This window comes from Bubalus bubalis, chromosome 6, assembly GCF_019923935.1.
Source record: "Bubalus bubalis isolate 160015118507 breed Murrah chromosome 6, NDDB_SH_1, whole genome shotgun sequence".
Classification (NCBI taxonomy): domain Eukaryota; kingdom Metazoa; phylum Chordata; class Mammalia; order Artiodactyla; family Bovidae; genus Bubalus; species Bubalus bubalis.
In genome coordinates, this window is record NC_059162.1 from 35,694,416 (window position 1) to 35,715,692 (window position 21,277).

The 21,277-nt window shown below is 37.4% G+C and overlaps 1 protein-coding gene across 9 annotated transcripts in view; it reads left to right on the plus strand.

Annotated features, from left to right (window-relative positions):
- The window catches only part of VAV3 (vav guanine nucleotide exchange factor 3), a 643,747-nt gene that overhangs the window by 418,803 nt on the left and 203,667 nt on the right, over positions 1-21,277 (plus strand). For all 9 annotated transcript variants that reach the window (XM_044944623.2, XM_044944624.2, XM_044944626.2 and 6 more), the window contains 7 exons: positions 1,160-1,228; positions 4,086-4,189; positions 5,815-5,914; positions 11,504-11,599; positions 15,087-15,155; positions 16,829-16,915; positions 20,221-20,306. In XM_044944623.2, coding sequence (XP_044800558.1) covers positions 1,160-1,228; positions 4,086-4,189; positions 5,815-5,914; positions 11,504-11,599; positions 15,087-15,155; positions 16,829-16,915; positions 20,221-20,306 — 611 coding nt within the window. The remainder of the gene's footprint in view (positions 1-1,159; positions 1,229-4,085; positions 4,190-5,814; positions 5,915-11,503; positions 11,600-15,086; positions 15,156-16,828; positions 16,916-20,220; positions 20,307-21,277) is intronic.

The window sequence follows — 21,277 nt, forward strand, 5'->3', positions numbered from 1 at the left end:
CTAGAGGAAACCACCAAGGGATTAAATGCTGATAGAGAAGAGGTTTAAGATCACTTCTGGTGACTTCCACACTTGGAGGCTAGGAGAATGAGAACCAGCAGACAGTTTGCAAGTTAAAAAAAAATAGATGAAGGTGTGAAAGAGTTGTTTAAGACAATGAGAGGGTAAATGTACTGGGATTATATAGCGTGAAGGTTCAGTTGAGTTCTGTGATTATTTTTTGAACTAGCGATCAATATAGCTTCTGTTTAACTTCTTAGGTACAGGCACAAAATATATGGAAAGCTAGATTTAGCCGGGTTTTCATTTTTCCAGAAAAAAAGAAGAGAGAGTAAGGGTATTTGCAGGACAGTGATTCTGATGATGGCTCATGGAATGTACACTGGGTAAGAAGGGAAGTGAGGATATGAGGGACTGTGAGATGATCAGGGGATGGGCAGACCCAGTGGGCTGGAGAAGCCTTTGGAGGAAGAGCTGTAAATGTGGGAGCGTAGAAGTCAGAGAGTTGCTTGCTTCAAATTAATTCTCTGGAGCATATGCAGTGGTTGGTAATGGCAGGGTCTTGGGCTATGACCACAAGAGGAGCTCAGCTAGAATGGGGCACAGATTGTTGGAGTTCAAGGAACCAAGAGGCCAGGCTATTGGAAGGATCATCTACATAGTTACTGAAATGGTCAAAAAGAAAGATGGGGTAGTAATGGACCAGAGATATGATAGGCCAGGAACTAGAATTCTCAAGGAATGAAAGGGAGTGATCCCTAAATTGCATAAGCAGATTATTTATCTCAGAGATCTAGAATCTCCACAAAGCATGTGAGGGATATTTTATATTAGTCCTCAAATATATCTCCAAAATGTTGCCATTGTTTGCCAATTCGGCCAATGGCATTCTCTCCTTTTTTTTTCTTTTCTTAATTTTAGAAGCATTTATAGGCCAAATCTTTTATTTCATATTTTAAATATGCTAACCTGTATTTATGTCTTATATCTCTGTTCAAGTGTTGAATCTTTATGACAGAGAAAATAGTTTCTGCTTTTTTCTTGGTATTCATAAAACTGATTAATTTTCAATAAATATTTATTGCTCCTTGATGAAAAACTGTCATATGGATTAGGATAAGTTGTGATTAATTATTACCTCTCTCTTCCCTCCTGGCAGTATTTCATGGCACCATTGAAAAGATTTCTGACAGCAGCAGAATTTGATTCAGTATTCATCAACATTCCTGTAAGTAAAAATCACTAGTAAAAATGGAGCTACACTTCTATAAAATCTTTATTTACGTAGTGGGTCTCTACTTGAACATTATATTCTCTAAGAAATTTAACCCAATTTTCTGCCTCCTGAGTTCTTATAGTCTTATTTTCTGGAAATAACTGCCATGTCATATTGTCAACCAAAAATCAATCAAAATGTATGCTGAACACAAATGGATAAGACTCATGTACTTAATTGTTTGTCATGACAAGGTAGCCCCAGTGAATCCCTGGTGTTTCAGTCTCTTTGTCTCATGGGAGTTCCCTTCTGCCCCACTCCTTGCTCTCTCGTTCTCCAGCCCCTCGACCCCATCTTACAGACACCGTCCTGGCTTCATCCCTCTCCTCCACTTACTGCCATTCCTACGGTTCCCTGTTCTCTGCTTTTTGGTGTTTTCTGCTTCTGGTTGTAACATAATAAACTTCCATTTCTGAAATATACCATTTCCTTCTAATAAAATAATCTATTTTAATGATAAGATGTGAAGAACTTTTCTTCACATTTATACAATCATTACAAATTTCAGGGTACCTTACAATCTTAAAAGAATATTTACCAAGAAGCCTAGAAGCAAGCCAAGTGCAATACTGTGTGCAGTCTTGCTAGGCAAGATTCAACTTCTTAGTCCTCTGGAATTGGCCTTGGTTTTAACATATAACTTTTATATACAATACATAAGCTTTGATGTACAGGCTTGCTTGTATCACCTGTGAGGTCCCTAATATTTTGATTCCTTTATATTTAGTGTTGCTGTGCACGAATTGATGAACTGTGATATGTTGTCCTTGTCCCTGATTATGACCACATGAAGGCATTCTTATTGATTTGTAACATAGAAGGAAGAAAAAGCTCATGATTATCAAATGAATGTTTAGCATAAAACAAGCCACACAGGAGATTCCTTAAAAAACTGGAAATAGAACTGCCATATGACCCAGCAATCCCACTGCTGGGCATACACACCGAGGAAACCAGAATTGAAAGAGACACGTGTACCCCGATGTTCATCACTGCACTGTTTATTATAGCCAGGACATGGAAGCAACCTAGATGTCCATCAGCAAACCAATAGATAAGAAAGCTGTGGTACATATACATAATGGAGTATTACTCAGCCATTAAAAAGAATACATTTTGAATCAGTTGAAACTGGATGAAACTGGATCCTATTATACAGAGTGAAGTAAGCCAGAAAGAAAAACACTAATACAGTATACTAACGCATATATATGGAATTTAGAAAGATGGTAACAATAACCCTGTATGCAAGACAGCAAAAGAGACACAGATGTATAGAACGGTCTTTTGGACTCTGTGGGAGAAGGCAAGGATGGGATGATTTGAGAGAATAGCATTGAAACATGTATATTATCATATGTGAAACAGATCACCAGTCCAGGTTCAATGCACAAGATCAGGTGCTCAGGGCTGGTGCACTGGGATGACCCAGAGGGATGGGATGGGGAGGGAGGTGGGCGGGGGGTTTAGGATGGGGAACACATGTACACCCATGGCAGATTCATGTCAATGTATGGCAAAATCAATACAATATTGTATAGTAATTAACCTCCAACTAAAATAAATAAAAAAAAAAGAGAAAACAGATAACCAACAAGGGCCTACTGTATAGCACAGAGAACTATATTCAATATTTTGGAATAATCTGTAAGGGAAAAGAATCTGAAAAAGAATATATATATACGTGTGTGTGTGTGTGTGTGTGTGTGTATAACTGAATCTCTGTGCTATATACCTAAAGCTAACACAACATTGTAAATCAACTATACTTCAGTAAAAAATAAATTAACAAAAAAAACAAGCCACACATTCTAGGAAGATAAGTATCAAACCAGTTATACGCAGTCACCGGAACTTAGGACCTGTTTGACAGGCCTTACTCTAATGGCTTTTCCATGCGCCTCAAAAAAGTGATAAGAGGAAAAAAAAGTAGTGATGAGACCAACATATTTGTGCTGCGCTTACACCTGCTGAGGAAGGGTATGCCCCGCAGTCAGTGTACGCTGCAGGCTACATGGGAAGAGGTGGTGGGGAAATTGACACTTTGACTTGAATCTCGTCGTTTCCCAGCTGTGGTATGCATTTTACTGTCTAACTGAAAATGACTTGCTTATCAGGAAAAATGTGAAATTCTTGAGTTTTGAGTTGCCCTATTAAACGGCCTACTACAATTTATTTGCTGCTTATTTATGCCATTAGCTGTCTGGTTTCAAGTAATTTAGTCTGATGATTGTTAGCTTAGCTCCAGGACACCACTAATTGACACAAGTACAAATCTACATTTTCATGTCCCAAGGACATGAATCATTACTTGATCCTGTCAATAAAACATGAAGCATTTGGATAGTTTTATTTAAAAATTTAAAGTGATTATAAAATGAAAATGAACTGTACATATTTTAATACAAGGAATAAATTACCCTTTAATAACTAGTGAGATAATTCCTCTTTCCACAGTATACTGACATTTTGAGTCAGATCTGAAATGGCTATTTCCCATGTACATGGCCTCTCTCTTCTCTCCCTCTCTCCCTCCCTTCCCCTCTCTTCTCCTCCCCTCCTTTCCTTTCCCCTTCCCCTTCTCTTTTCTTCCTCTTCTCTCTCTCCCCTCCCTTTTCTTCCCCTCTTCCTCTTCCTCTTTTTACTGATGGGAGCAGGTTTATATATTGAGGGCATTCAGCATATCCTTGAATGGCAAGTCTGGCAACAGTAGGGATGCTGGGCTCCAGGTGATGGTCTTTTTTTTTTTGTTGTTGTTGTTGTTGTTCTGATTCCTAATTTCTCTTGCTGTTGTGTTTTTTTTCCTAAGGAACTTGTGAAAGTTCATCGGAACCTAGTGCAAGAGATTCATGATTCCATTGTGAATAAAAATGACCAGAACTTGTATCAAGTTTTCATTAACTACAAGGAAAGGTAACTTTTGGGTTTTAAACTTTGTGGCTATTAGTTTGTAATTACAGTCAGGGTTAGTATTAAAATTTCTCATAAATAGCTGTAAATACGGTTCATTAAGATACTACGTGCGAAGTAATTAGAACATGGGACAGTTAATCACAGGATGGTGGTTGAGCTCTCTCTATATATACCAGGAAAAAAGAAAAAGAAAAAAAAGAGTTCAAGTTTTGCACTGAAAACCAGAAAGTGTAGGTTCTTGTATAGACCTATCACTCTTGAGTCCTGTACATAAACTTCAGGAGGTCATCTTAACTCTCTGAGCCTCCTTTTCTTTGTCCATAAATGTTAGGGGTACATTAGTTGGTACTGCTTTTTCCAACTCTAATAGCTTATAATTCTCTATTTTGGAGTATTAGATTCACAGGCAAAGTCAATTTCTCTTCTGGAGTTTGAAAAAAATCTTCTGAACAATTCACATGAATTAGAAGTGCCAAGGAATTTTGCTTAAAATATAGCACTCTCTTTTTAAATCAAGCCCTATAGTTCATAGTACCCAGAAGTGGCTAATTAACTGCTTTGCATCAACATTAGATAAATATTAATGTAGTAGTATTTTTTTTCCACCAGAGAGCTAAAAGAAACAATAAATTAACCAGACTCTCTGCAAAAATTGGTGTCACTCCAGAGATACCCTTCCTGAAGTAGACTCAGACCCCATGCAGTATGAATGGTCTCCTACCCAGCACAGCTCAGGCCTCGCATTCCCACTTTTCAGATAATGTATTTTTCTTAATTAAAAAGTGGGAAGGAGTAGGGAGTTTATTAATGAGTGGAGTTGTAACTAGTGATTACAGTGAAATTGTAGTAGAAAATAAAACTGTTCCTGAGTGAGCATAAACAGTGTAAAAGTTGATCTCTAATAGAAACTTGAACAGAAGCTTTAATTTTGTTTTTGATGTATATATGTACTCCAACAATGTGTGTGTGTGCATGCTAAGTGTCCGACTCTTTGCAACCCATGGGCTGTAGCCCTCCAGGCTCCTCTGTCCATGGAATTCTCCAGACAAGAATACTGGAGTGGATTCTCATTTGCTACTCCAGGAGATCTTCCTGACCAGGGATAGAACCTGAATCTCTTGTGTCTCCTGCATTGGCAGGCAGTTTCTTCACCGCTAGCACCGCCTGGGAAGCCCACTCCAACAATATTAACAGTCATTAAGTTTGATTGTAAAATCCGCCTGCTATAACAATGTACATGGAATCAATTCCATTCAAAATTGGAAATTAAAAATAGTCACTTTTAATACCATAATGAGTGACCCTAATTCTGGGACTGTACGTGTGCACGTGCTCAGTCGCTAAGTTCTGTCTGACTCTTTGTGACCCCATGGACTTAGCCCGCAGGCTCATCTGTCCATAGGATTTTCTAGGTAAGACTGCTGTAAGTGTGGTGTGTGTTCAATGAAATGAGAAAACTGAGGTTCTGAGCAATCTGTCCAGGATTACCTAGAAAGTAAGAAGTACAGGGTGAGTGAGATTTGCTTTGGTTATATCTAACTGTGGATTTAAGTAGATGGATTTCCTCTTCTACTTTAATCTTGCCTTTTTGCCCTCAGCTTCCTTTCTCTATCTTTTCCTTTCAGGTTGGTTATTTACGGGCAGTACTGCAGTGGAGTGGAGTCGGCCATCTCTAGTTTAGACTACATTTCTAAGACAAAAGAAGATGTCAGACTGAAATTAGAGGTGCCTGTTTATTTTTTGTTTGTATGTGTCATAGAGTAATATAAACTAAAACAATATATTTCTTCTCGTGATCATTGCAACTGTAAATTTCCATGAGTTCTAAGTGTGATTTCATAAAATATTAGATAGCCCTCTAAAATAACAATGTGGCAGTAATAATAACAGTAGTAAAATAGATTTATGGCTTTTTTACATGGATTATCTCATTAGGCCCTCATGACTTTGTCAGATACATACAATTAATTTTCTTATCTTATGGATAAGGAAGCCAGGGTTCAGAGAGATTATGAGTAATTTACCCAGGGAAGTAAAAGGTACAGGGTGAGTAAGATATATGTGAGATAATCTATACATAGATTTAAATTGTTTATTAAAAATACAATATATTTATGGGCAGGTGTATAAAAAGGGCATGGATATTGCCCATAAGAAGTAAGACAAGACACATACACATATGGTGAGATTAAGTAGTAAGCACTCTTTGCCAGGGCTCCATGAGTAAGACTGAGTAATTACTTCAGTATGGTTAGACTATAGAAGATTTATCTAGAGAGGTGGCATTTGAATTAGGTCACTAATGAATGGAGTAGGTCTTGATAGATGAGATTCCTTGTAGAGAATTCTGTAAGAATTGGTATGTCTTGACCAGAAGAGTCAGGAAAGGTTGAGAAATGACAAGTAGATTAGTATGAACAAAGCACCTGGTAACAATGGAAAATAAGTCTGGAAACTGTGTTGTCATTTTTTTTTTTTTTTTGTACATCTTTTTTTCCCCCTTAAGAAGGATTTCAAAAAACTTTTGAAAAATGATTATTTCTGTGTTATATGAATTATCATTTCAAATATATTATCCATATGTTTGGATCTTTTTAAAGTTCAGGTAGAGATGTATAATCCACTCTTGGGTGACTGTGGGTGGCTTGGTTGGCCCTCTCATATCCTCCTTGCTGCTGATTGTTGGGTTTAACCACAAGCTCAGGTGATAAACAAGGAAAAATAGAGGATTTTCAAATGAGAGCCCCTTCACTGTTGAGCATATCTGGTCTGATTTCCTAACTCTTAATTCCCACAAAGGGGAGCTATTGGTGAGAAACTTTGCACAAAACAGGCTACCAGGTAACTGTACTAATTTTATATCATAGATCCTCTCTTACCTCTTACAATCCCTTGATGATGTGGATCTTGTGTCTGGAGATGTTTTGAGTCACCACTGAATGACATCCTTACCACCTTATTAGCTCAAAGGGCTTCTGCTCCTCTTTTTTTTTTTTAATGTTTTATTATTATTATTATTATTATTTTTACTTTACAATATTGTATTGGTTTTGCCATACATTAACATGCATCCGCCTCGGGTGAACATGTGTTCCCCATCCTGAACCCCTCTCCCACCTCCCTCCCCATACCATCCCTCTGGGTCATCCCAGTGCACCAGAGCACCGAGCCTCATAAGTTTAGAACTGTAGAACATCTTGAGTCAAATTAAAATATGATGGTCAAGTTAAAACTTTACAACTTACACAGTGATTACCTAATGAAGCTACCATTAAGGCAGTATTTTTAAAATAAAGATACATAATTTTTTCAAGAGAAGAGTCAGCAAGTGGACAATCAAACCTTCATTATATTCTCAACATTATTTTTGAATGTTACTCTCCCTTCTTTTCAGAGTCACTGTCAAAATCCTGCCCAATAAGCACACCTTCAATCTCTAGAGTTATAGTTTCTATAGTCATTGTAAATCTTAGGGAAAGAGAGACCCTCAGACTGAGTTCTTGAAGGCTGAGTGTGAGGTGATGCTGGTTGTCTTTTCCCCAGCTGAAATGTCCCTATTTCTAACCATGGGCCTGATTTGGTAATATTTAATCAAATACTTACTATAAGCCTTCAAAACATAGTCTTTGCTAAAACAGTCTTCTGCAAGTCCCAGCATGGGAGCGGGAAAGCTGCTTTATAATTGGTTTCTTTGTGCCTCCCTCATGTTTTCTGTTTTGTGGTTATTTTTATTCTTGATGATTTCTGCCTTTTTTCACCCTTATTGTAGAACCAAAGTAACATGGGGTAAAGGGTAATGGAGTCCCTTTACCTTGCTCTAAAAGGTAGCTCATCCCTATTCCAATTTGTTTTCTATTAGGATTAAGAGTTGAGGCCAAGCACTTGACTGGATGTTGTGGAAGAATCATTTCTACCCTTGATTTACTTTCAATACTAATAAACATTTTACCTTTAGGGGGTCTCAGCCCCCCAACTGTAGGTAATGCCAGCAGTGTTAGATTCTTTACTTCTTGAGCCTATAACTTAGAACTTGAATTAATTTTACCCCAAAAGTTTTAAACTGCTTTCCATACATAAAGTGAACTTTAAATGTATAGCATTTTCGTTCTTAACACTGTGTTAAGATGGCATAACATAACAAGTGTAAGATACAACCTCAGTTTCCAAGGAAGTTAAAATGCAGCTGGCAAAATGAGACCCATTTATTACAATAATATTAGCAGTTTGACCTCCTATTTGAGACTTATGATCCAGAACTTGTTACAAGCTATGGAAGCAAGAAATCAGTGAAATAGTTATCCATCCAGTGAACCACAGCAATTTACAAGACATAAGCTGACATGTCAGGATGTGTCCCCAGTTCCTGCCTGAGAACTCTAGTCAAACACACAAACTCAATATGGTCATTGGAGCTAATGGTGTTTGTTTCTGTAGTCCTGATAATATATCTTCCATGTTCTGGAAAAGCTAAGTTTGGGCAAAATGGAAACAGAAGAGTATTGTCTTGAATACAACTCCTTCCATGAACTGGAAAGTTCCTTGGTCTTGGTTATGTAATTGTCTTAGGATTTTGGACTTACTAGGTTGCTCACAAATAAAAATATTTTTATGGCACCTTGCTTTTTTTTTTGAATGAAATCATGAATATGTGAGTGACAGTAAAATCAGAAAATCAACCTGTTCAAGCTCATACAGCCAAGAGTTGCCAAACTTCATTTAAATTCAGGCTTTGACACTACAAATTCAAAGTACTCTCCTTAAAGTTGTAGTTAACATCAAAAGAATGAGCCAGTTAATACTATTTTTCAGTAAACTTTTAAGAAAGTTGAGTGTGAGATTAAAAAAATAATATTGGAGGCTTTAAAACCTTTGAATTCAGTAGTGGGTTTATATTTTAGCAAATTTTTGGAGTCAGTCATTCGATTTCATGCATTTCAACTAACAAATTCTTAAGAGGTATAAAAATATATTCAGTGTAGTCACTCAGTTCTGACTCTTTGCGAACCCATGGTCTGCAGCATGCCAGGCCTCCCTGTCCATTGCCAACTTCCAGAGGTAGTCAAACTCATGTCCATTGAGTCGGTGATGCCATCCAACCATCTCATCCTCTGTCATCCCCTTCTCCTCCCGCCTACAATCTTTCCCAGCATCAGGGTCTTTTCAAATTAGTCAGTTCTTCACATCATGTGGCCAAAGTATTGGAGTTTCAGCTTCAGCATCAGTCCTTCCAATGAATATTCAGGACTGATCTCCTTTAGGATGGACTGGTTGGATCTCCTTGCAGTCCAAGGGACTCTCAAGAGTCTTCTCTAACACCACAGTTCAAAAGCATCAATTCTTCGGCGCTCAGCTTTCTTCACAGTCCAACTCTCACATCCATACGTGACTACTGGAAAAACCATAGATTTGACTAGACAGACCTCTGTTGGCAAAGTAAGGTCTCTGCTTTTTAATAAGCTGTCTAGGTTGGTCATAGCTTTTCTTCCAAGGAGCAAGCATCTTTTAATTTCATGGCTGTAGTCACCATCTGCAGTGATGTTGGAGCCCAAAAAATTAGTCAGTCACCATTTCCATTGTGTTCCCATCAATTTGCTATGAAGTGATGGGACCAGATGCCATGATCTTAGTTTTCTGAATGCTGAATTTTAAACCAACTTTTTCACTCTCTTCTTTCACTTTCATCAAGAGGCTCTTTACTTTTTCGCTTTCTGCCGTTAGTGTGGTGTCATCTGCATATCTGAGGTTACTGATATTTCTCCCGGCAATCTTGATTCCAGCTAGTGCTTCATCCAGTTCAACATTTCTCATGATGTACTCTGCATGTAAGTTAAATAAGCAGGGTGACAGTATACAGCCTTGACATACTCCTTTCCTGATTTGGAACCAGTCTGTTGTTTGTTCCATGTCCAGTTCTAACTGTTGCTTCTTGACCTGCATACAGATTTCTCAGGATGCAGGTCAGGTGGTCTGGTATTCCCATCTCTTTCAGAATTTTCCACAGTATATCGTGATCCACACAGTCAAAGGCTTTGGCATAGTCAATAAAGCAAGTAGATGTTTTTCTGGAACTCTCTTGTTTTTCCGATGATCCAACAGATGTTGGCAGTGATTCCACTGCCTTTTCTAAATCCAGCTTGAACATCTGGAAGATCACGGTTCATATACTGTAGAAGCCTGGCTTGGAGAATTTTGAGCATTATTTTGCTAGTGTGTGAGATGACTGCAATTGTGCAGTCGTTTGAGCATTCTTTTGCATTGTCTTTCTTTGGGATTAGAATGAAAACTGACCTTTTCCAGTCCTGTGGCCACTGCTGAGTTTGCAAATTTTCTGGCATATTGATTGAAGCACTTTCACAGCATCATCTTTTAGGATTTGAAATAGCTCAATTGGAATTCCATCACCTCCACTAGCTTTGTTCGTAGTGATGCTTCCTAAGGCCCACTTGACTTCACATTCCAGGATATCTGGCTCTAGGTGAGTGATCACACCATTGTGATTATCTGGGTTGTGAATATCTTTTTTGTATAGTTCTTCTGTGTATTCTTGCCACCTCTTCTTAATATCTTCTGCTTCTGTAAGGTCCCTACCATTTCTGTCCTTTATTGAGCCCATCTTTGAATGAAAAGTTCCCTTGGTATCTCTAATTTTCTTGAAGAGATCTCTATTCTTTCCCATTCTATTGTTTTCCTCTATTTCTTCCTGACTGAGGAAGGTGTTCTTATCACTCCTATATAAAAATATATTAGGAAAGATATTATATATTTAATGACAATAATGAAAAGACCCACAAAGCACAGAGAGATAGAACAGTTTTGATTGAGACTAACACCCTAGAAGTAAAGCTCTTCAAGAGGGTGGTGGATTTTGCTGGAAATTAGAGAAAGCACATGGCAGTTGGTGAGAACCAAATGAACCAAAGTTATGATGGTAGAGAAGGCACATAATGGGTCTGATGAATGGGACTTGTTCTTGATTCCTGGTCCATAGGCCTGCTTGGAGAGACTGATGAAAGGTTAAGTGCTAAGTGGAAGAAGATGCTGAAGGACCACTAGAGAAAATAATTTTCATGTGTAGAATAGGTCTATGTATATATTCTTATTTAGAGCTGAAATCCTGCAAGTTTTGTTTGTTTGTTTTGGTTTTTCTTTGATGATACTTCCTGTTTTTAAAAAAGGGGGATCATTAAGGAAAAGAGCAAAATATTTATTGTATAATAGCAGTTTTGCTTATGGCTTTTGCATCTTTTAATGTTTGTATTATGACTTCCTTTGGTAAAACTAACAAAGTTAAATTAAAAAAATGTATTTCATTAGGAATGTTCTAAAAGAGCAAACAATGGGAAATTTACTCTTCGAGATTTGCTTGTGGTTCCTATGCAGCGTGTTCTGAAGTATCACCTTCTCCTTCAGGTATGTAACTTAAAATTGTTTGTTCATTCATTAATTCAACCAAACATTAATGAAGCATCAATTATGCTCAGAAACGTGATATTTGGAGCCCTTTCCCCTTACGTTTTTCAATTATGAGGATGGCTAAATGGGAAATAATAGAACAGCTGGAAAATTTTTCCTCCTTTTGTGTGAAGGTAATTCTGTATCTTTCATAAAGCTATGTTTTATGTCTTGCAAACAGAAGTGGCTCCAAAAATTTTTTTAAATTAAAAAACACGCAAAACAAATACAAATATGCCTTCAACAACCAAGTCTTCTGTCGTTATCAATAATCGTTGATTAGAATCTCAATGTTGTGATACACTTGAGTTTTGGCAGGTTAATTGTGTTAGAACTTGTGCCTTATAACCATAAATGAAAGAGAATTGTGTCACATTCTGTGTTGCTTTCTGCTATACTAAATTATAATAAAACTACATTTATTTTGAAGTGATTCTTGTTATAACCCCAAAGCTTATGGTTTCCACGGTTAGTTCTCTAATGAGGGTGGAGAGTCTTATAAATTTAATTTGATAGCTGTACCAGGAGACTCATTAGTTCTGCTCCAAAGAAATGTCTTACTGTATTAGTCTGTCATCTCTGCTGATGCTTGTGAAATGTCATTTTAAAAAGATCTACTACCTGTATGTGAATATAATTCTGAATTTGCTGTGCTTTATACATCTTGTATATTAAATTTCTTGAACTGTAGCTGAAAAATTATTAGTCATTTCTATTTTTGTTCTACTCAGAAATCAGAAAAATTCCAACCCTGATTATTCCTTAAAAATGCATTAAAACATTTATGAGACCTAAACTCAAAGAAACTTAATCAAATTGCATTTTATGAAAAAATAATAAGGAAGACTTAGGCAGTCAGTTTCTGAGATATCATGAAACTAAAAACATATCACAGAAGAAAATGATAATTTATTTTGTAACTTTGGGAGAGTCAAATATTGATTGAAGAATTTAAAAGGTACAGTTTTCAAGAAATACCTATTTTGGTCACTTAAAAGATTTTAGACATAAAAGTATAAAATATGACCATACCTTTTAGAAAATCAGCAAACTTTTTTTTCCCTTAACTTCTCTTGGGTTGTTTGATATTTTAAATTTCAAAAGTATATTTAGTTCCATGATGGTTTTTTTTAAGTAGGGAAAGTTTTATCTGGGATACCACACTTAGATAAAAATTCTAGAAATGTTTTTCCATCTCAAAATAATGTAGAGTAGAATTAGTTTGTCTACTGTTTAGAAATATGTTGAGTACATGTGGTGTGAATTGAACATTTTCTACTTACTACTGTGTTTTAGTGGGTAAATAATTTTTGAAATGCCTTATGATTTGCAATCACAGATTTATAAAATTAAAATATTTTATAGTGGGATTTGAAACTTTGAGCATACTTTACTTTTATTATTTAATAGAGGAAAAACAAAAATAGAAATGAATGTAAGTGTAACAAGTTTATTATACTTAACAGATTTGATGTTTATAGGTTCTGTTTACTAGAAACACTAATGGTTTTGAATTCAGCAAAGACTTCTGAATGGCTTCCATGTTCCACATTATAGTGTGAGACTCTCAACAATATAAAACTGCCCTCCTCACACTGACAAATCTCACTGTTTAGATAGGGAAAATAAAAAGTAATTTGCCAAATACAATACAATGTGATAAGTATGCCAAAGGTACAAAGGTGGTACAAATAAAGACCTAGTTAATTATGGCTTGAATAGAGGCCTCTGTCATAGAAAGCTTCACAGAGGAGCTATTCTTGAGTTGAGCTTTGAAGGAAGAATAACGGTTTGACAGGTGGATTAGAGAGAAAGGGCTTTAGAGGAGAGAAAACACCATGCCTAATGGGATCAGATATTAGAACGTGTTTTGAGAATTGCAATTAATTTAGTGGAAATAGGACATAGGTTGTTTGAATGGAAGTGAGGAAAGAAGTTGAGAGAGGTTTGCAGAATTCATATCATGAGGCATCTATGAAGAATGGATGACAGCCTGAAGCTTTTGTGGGTTTCCCAGAAGTTCAAATAACAGGATCTAACTTACATTTAGAGATTCAACTCTGATGTCAGTAGAGTGAATAGATTAGCAAGGAAATAATAGAATAGTCAATAGTGAATAGAGTAGTGAGGAAAGACTGCAAGGTGGAAGATGAAACAGAAGCCTGTTTGAAAAAGAGCAGTGACTTGAACCAAGGTAGTGGCAGTGGGGGTGGTTGCAAGGAGAAGGATAAAGTTAGCATCAACAGAACATAGTGAGAGAGAGAGAGGGAAGAGTCAGGGGTACCTGTTAGGTTTTGGCTTAAGTAATAAAGGTGCCATCATTCAGTAAAATATAAACAGGAACAAGAGTAGGAATGTGGGTGAAGGTTCATTACATTTGGACATGCTAGACTTGAGGGTCTTGTGAGATACCAAGTAGAACTATTTAATAGGACATTTGAGTCTGGGACTCAGGTGTGAATTCTGGATTGAGCACATTCGTTTGAGAGTGAACAGTCCCACTAGGTAGTAGGTGATGCGATGGCAATGGTTGTGATAGAATTCATAGAGTATGTAAAGTAAGAATAACAAAAGACCAAGGTGAAAATCTAAGGAATAATAACTGATTTCTAAGGTGCAGACAAAGAAAGAAGAAAGTTGAAAGACTGATGAATAGGCTGACATTTAAGATGAACTAACAAGTAACAGGATGCTGAAGCTGAAACTCCAGTACTTTGGCCACCTCATGCGAAGAGTTGACTCATTGGAAAAGACTCTGATGCTGGGAGGGATTGGGGGCAGGAGGAGAAGGGGACGACAGAGGATGAGATGGCTGGATGGCATCACCAACTCAATGGGCATGAGTTTGAGTGAACTCCGGGAGTTGGTGATGGACAGGGAGGCCTGGCGTGCTGCGGTTCATGGGGTCACAAAGAGTCGGACACGACTGAGCGACTGAACTGAACTGAACTGAACTGAACAAGTAACAGTAATAGCAGCAAACAGAAGAGCTTAATGCCCCTGAGACATAATAGCCATCAGAATTAAAAATAGTAATGAAGGCAAGTTTGATGATGAATGAAAAGCATCTGTCAGTTGTCAGGAGTGGATCTTTCCTAACATCTGGCAAGAGTGTTATTGTGATAGTGGGGGATAGAATTCAAGTTCAACTTTGTTTTTGTTTTTTTTTTTTTTATTTTATTTTTAAATTTTACATAATTGTATTAGTTTTGATATTTGGCAAGTTCAACTTTGAAAGGAAAACTTTCTGACCGTCATCTCGTGTTCTTCTGATGTCTAGTTGATCTTCTTACAGTTTGAAATTTATGATGAAAACAGAGCCTGGGTATGTCAGATTTATCACTTTATGATGCAAATAATGATAAAATGGTTTATTTGTAAAATGTTTTCTTTAGTTTTTGTTTTAATTTGATGAAAGTAGTACTAAACCGTATCTTCCAAATAGGAGCTGGTCAAACATACCACTGATCCTATGGAGAAGGCAAATCTGAAACTGGCTCTTGATGCAATGAAGGTAAGAGGAATGCATCATTAACTTGTTTGTATTTCTCATTCTTACTGGAAAGCAGTGACTACAAACTGCTAATACATATGTATGATATGCTAATAGGAATTATAATATCTATAAGTATTTATGTAGTTTTATTGTTAGTGGGGAGAGCTGGATATTTTTAACTGAAATTGATATCCTTGTATGGATTTAATTATTGGACAAAAACTAAAACCAAGAGGTATATTAAAATAACTTGTTATTTATGAAAGCATGTCCCCTTCCATAATCACCAGGAATGACTAAATAGAAAGGTTTTATTTCACATTCTTTTTATGGCTACTGGTAGAAAACTGTTGACTTATGCAAGCAGCAGTTTAGCTAATGACTACAGAACACTGGTGTGACTTGTTTTCCTCAAGTGAGGACGTCTGCCAGGTTTATCTTCATGGATGCTGTACGTCAGTAAAGTAGATCAATCTGGATTTCTATTTCTGGTAAATCTGAAAATTAAGAAATCTCGATACAAGTAGATAAAGGCAGACATTTTGAACATGGTGGGCAATGCATAAAACCCCAATTTCCATGCTATGCTGGACTTAGACTTTGCAAGAAATAATATTTGCCCCAGCTTACAACATACCCAAGTATTTGTTCTGGAGACAAAATGCCAACATGACTCTACTCAAAGCAACGCATAATGCTTACCCGTGTCCCTGTGCAAATCTCAGTGTTAGCTCTGCAGTTTAGCTGACTTGAATACCATGCCAGGAAGCAGCTCACGATTATTTATTATTATTAAAAAAGTGATACCAAGTTTCCAGTTTTTTAAAGAAATCTCTTACAGAGATTTTCTATGAAAAATCGGGCTTTCATTTAGAACAAAGTTAGGAACTGCTTTTTGTGTGAGTTCTGTTCCTGCTGTTGCCGATGAATATAAGAGGGTAGGGGAAAAAAGAAAAAGAACCCAGAAAACAGGAAAAATCTGGAGCACCTATAATAAAAATAGCTGGTTACAGTATGGAAAGATTAGCTAATGTTTCCTCAAATATGAGAAAAGATGTTTCAAAATAGGTAAAGGCGCGTGGAAAAGCAAGGCCAGAGTTGTTTGTGCTCTTTCGTTCCTTTTCTCCCTCCCTGGTTTCTCTCCTCTTCTTTCCTTCCCCTTTATTAACTCTTTGAAATTGACCTGGCACCACTGACTAAATGCTCCCCAGAACTAAGACACTTAATTGGTTACAGACAACAGCCTTGCTGGATTCATTGTCCCACTTTTAGTTACTTTTCTGTCCTGTCTAATCCTTCATGATTGTCCTCATTCTAACCCAAGTACAAGTGTGACTCCCTCAAGGTCAGCGTTTGAAATTTACATGCTCCCGACCCCGTTTCCTTTTTGTTGTTCCGCATTGTTGTTCCGCATGGCAGCGTATTTTGTTTGTTTAGTGTTTGATCTTCCCTCTCCTCAAGGGTGTGGTAAAGCACAGGGCTTCAGTCTTCCCAGCTGTACTCCAGACGGTTTTAAATTGCTTTAGAGATGCAGCTTTGATTGACTGGGCTTTCATTTCATTGTCGTTGAAAAGTTATGGCGGTAACTTTTATCACTAATGAAATTAATGATGTGTTTCTTTTCAAACAGTGTTCATCTCTTGTCTGATCTTATCGTGCCTTCTTTTTCTCCCCTTCTCTTTATTCTTTAGGACTTGGCACAATATGTGAATGAAGTGAAAAGAGATAATGAGACCCTTCGTGAAATTAAACAGTTTCAGCTATCTATAGAAAATTTGGTACGTAATTATCATTCCATCCAGCTTCTCTAACCCACAGCTTGGGGGACATTCTAGGAGTTGTTTTTGAAGAAAAAATAATTTACCTTCAAGTTTCTGTTATTCTAGGTTTTTTCTGACTTCTGTTTGACAGAGTCCACAGGGATGAATGTTCAGTGGCAGCTGTGACACATTGCTATCCAGGGACCTTCTGCCATCGCTTGTCCCTAATCACGTTGTGATACCTCTGCCCCTAGTAGTCCCAACTCTAAACACTGGATCCATTTTTTTCTCTTCTTATCCTCACCCCCATACATACTCATGGTAGAGCCCTGTTAATATATTCATTTTAATGTATATTTACCGGGTGACTGCTGTGTGCCAGATGTTTTGCTTGGGGCTGGGGCTATAACTATGAGCAACATGATCTCATGGGTGAAGAGACAGTAAAAAGAGAGTTTACAACTGCTCTATTGAGATGAATGCTGTGAACAGGTTGCTGCAACAGACGCTAGTGAGGGGAGTCCTAGTTTAGATAAGATGCTCAGGAAAAGTCCTTCTGAGGCATTTCTCATTTGAGCATGAAGGATGAGAAGCCAGTGGCATGAAGGTCTGTACAGAGAGGATTCCAGGCAGGAGCCATAGCAAGTGAAATGCCCAGAAATGGGCAAGAGCCAGGAGACTTCCTGGTGGTCCAGTGGTTAAGACTCGGTGCTTCCACTAGAGAGGGTACGGGTTCAGTCCTTCAATACAGGGGGTGGGGAACTAAGACCCCACATGCTGTGTGGCATAGCCAAAAAGTAAAAATTACAAAAAAGAAGCTGCTGCAAGACAAGAGAGGCTGGAAATTGAGAGTGAAAGGAAGAAGGATGGGCCCTGAAGTGACGGAGGAGGACCGGAGAACTGCACCCCGCAGCCTTGGAGGACAAGGCTCTCAGGGATTGCAGCAGGAAGCTAGTGAAAGGCTCTTACCAGAGGGTTTTGCAGTCTGATTTATGTGTCAAGAAAACTCTTTCATCAGGCAGACCAGTCAGCAAGTTGTTGAGGTGGTTTCAAGAGAGAGATGATGGAAGTCTGGTTAAGGCTGTGGGTAGAGAAAACAGATAAATGAGTGGATTTAAGATACATTCCTTGGTGGGGCAGTTTTATTGCTTCTTTCTCTGAAACAGCTTTGGTCTGTGTCTTTCTTTCCACACATACAGCCCTTTCCCCTTTTCAGGACTCCATCTGCCACCTTTCCAATCACAGTAGTCTCTAACTACCTCTTCACCTAGCTGTGTTTCCAAAATGTGGATTTCTCCATTCGCTTGCTTTCCCAAACTTGTCAGGATTTTGTTACCTTCAGGATTCAGTCAACATTCCTTAACATGGATATTTAAGGTCCTCAATGATTTGGCCTTAATCTGTATTCCTAAACTTACCCAGCTAATAACGGCCCACATACTTTACGTTACAGCTGTCCTGCTGCATTGTAAGGTCTCCGATTTGCCCTGCCTTGTTTTTGGTTTCATTTCTTGTGTGTGTGGTGACACGGCATGTGGGATCTTATTAATAGTTCCCGACCAGGAATTGAACTTGTGCCACCTGTATTGGAAGGGTGGAGTCTTAACCACTGGACTGCCTGAGAAGTCCCTGCCGTACATTGTTATAGTTAGGCCTTTATTATAATGTTGTCAAAGCCCAGAATATCTTTTTTCATAATTTCTTATCAAATTTCTTTGATGTCCAATTTAAAAAAAAAAAAAGATTCTCTCCCTAATCTGCCATTTCCCCCTTTCTTTGTAATTCTATAGCACATTGCCCAGATAGCTGTTTTCATTGTGGTAAAATATATTAAATTTGCCCTTTTAAATTGTACACTAGTTCTTCATCCTGGCCTTCCTCCCAGCCTCAGGCAATCACCATTCTACTTTCTGTCTTTATGAATTATTGGATATCAATACTTAACCACACTTTTGTTTGTAAATATTTTCTCCCATTCTGTGGGTTGTCTTTTTACTCTGTTAATAGTGTTATTTGCACAAAATTTTAAATTTTGATGAAGTCCACCTTTCCTTTTGTTGCCTGTGCCTCTGGTGTCCTAAGAAGTCGTTACTAAATCCAATGTCATAAACCTTGTCCCCTATGTTTTCTTCTTTAAGTCTTGTATTTTTAGCTCTTTGATTCATTTTGAGTTAGCTTTTGAAAACAGCATAAGGGCCTGACTTCATTCTTCTGCCTGTGCGTATCCAGTTTCCCCAGCACTGTTCGTCGAAAAGGCTCTCCTATCCCCCACCAAATGGTGTTGGCACTTTTGTCAAAAATCATTTGACCTTTATATGAGGCCTTATTTCTGGACGTTCTGTTGTATTACGTTGGTTTAGATGTCTGTGTTTAGGCCAGTTCCACACTGTTTGGATTACCATAGTTTTGTAGTAAGTTTTGAAATCAGGAAGTATGAGACCCTAACTTTGACCTTTTTTAGGATTTTATGATTGTTTTACATATTAAGGATCCTTTGTGATTTCATATGAATTTTAAGATGGAATTTTCTGTTCCTGCAAAAAAAAAAAAAAAAAAACCTGGAATTTTCATAGGAAGCATTAATCTTTATACTTTTTTGTAGTACAGTTAATTACATATCTTTTTTATTAGAATGTAATCTCTCATTGATGTTATTGATATTTTCAGTCAGTTCTTTTATCCTTTAGCACCTTGTAGATTAGGCGCTCATAAATACTTAAAACTTCTTATTGTCTGCCTCTGGGGAAATGGCTTATTATTTTTAATCATTAAGTCAGGCCTTTTCATTTTTGAGATCTTAGCCTCACGGAAGCCATCCTTGACTCCCTAGACCACATTAGGTCCTCCAGCTACGCATGCTTCTGCTCTTCCTTCATGCAATCACACGTTTGTGATTATATACTTCGGTTAATATTTGTCACCCCGTGGGCAGTATGTTTCATGAGGGCAGGGTCTATATCATTCTGTCCTGTACGTATTCCATTCCACTGGCTAGCACACACTGGATGCTCAGTAAGTATCAGTTATAACTTTCTTGTGATTTGCATTATTCCAGTTAATTCTCTCTTTTGGTAGCTAACTTCTCCATTAGGGTTGTAAGTAAAATTAATTAATGTCTTCAATATGCCTGCTGGGATGAACATGGACAGGTTGTTTTTGAAAGTGTATCATACAGACCTGAGCTTTTTAGAGTAAATGCGCTAAAAAGGTAAAATGATAAAATTTGCTCTAAGGAAGTTGTGCCTAGAAAATAACCTCACTAATATTTATTTCTGTCTTTATGTGATTATGAAAAACTGAGACATGTACATTTTCTATTTTAGAACCAACCTGTTTTGCTTTTTGGACGACCTCAGGGAGATGGTGAAATTCGAATAACCACTCTAGACAAACATACAAAACAAGAAAGGTGAGAAGGATCAGTACTTATTTAGAAAACAGTTATTAGTATCGGGAGATTGAGAAAATCTTAAGGACATTTCCTTTAGGATAAAGGAGTGAAATAAAGGAATAAAAATAAGGGAAGAGACCAATCTATTGCTTTTTAATTTCTATGGACATGTTAGGTATTCCCTTCTTTGTTCTGGTATCTGTTGATTTCCCTAAGTTTGAGTTCTTCAGAAGGAAAAGAAAAATCTAGAATGTCAGCTAGAGTAAAAAAGTACACATTAAAATGAGAGTAGCAATAAAATAATAATAGATACCATAAAAACACAATTGTTTAATTTTACTTTTTGGTATGCATTATAAAAGAACTAAAAGTAATACAACATGTCTTAAGAATGAGGTCCAAATAAGGGCCATTTAAGTGAGATTTTCTTGAGGGAAATATGTAGGTGTGTTCCTTAAAGATTAGTCAGCTTGCCCGGTGTCCCTAATTATCTATATGTATGTGGTTGTTAAACTGATGTATTTGGTTGAAATGGCCATTTTCTGGAACTTTAGGAGAATAGAAAGTTGACCAGTAGGGGGCAGCATCACTCTTGCATCCACCTTGACACCCAGGCTCTAAAGGTAGGTCTCAGGAGAGACACATCCTTTTAGCCTGTCCCAGAAAATAGTCTTTGAAAGTGATGCAAGTAATAAGGCTGTGTGAATGTCTCATTATCACAATGTATATGTGTTAATCATTGACTGAGAGTTTTCAAAAAGATACAAGTGTTGGTATTGGATGATAGGATTTATAAGATTTGTTTTCGCCCTCAATTACATTGCTTTTCGTAAGATAGAAGAGAAATATCAAGGTGTAAATTTAAGCATGATTTCTGTAGCTCACATTAGGGTCGTGCACCACTCAGTTTGTGTTTCAAGTTGTGCGTTAAAGCATAGGAGCAGTATTCAGGGCAAAGCACAGGTTCCACAAGTAGACCCAAGAGTGAG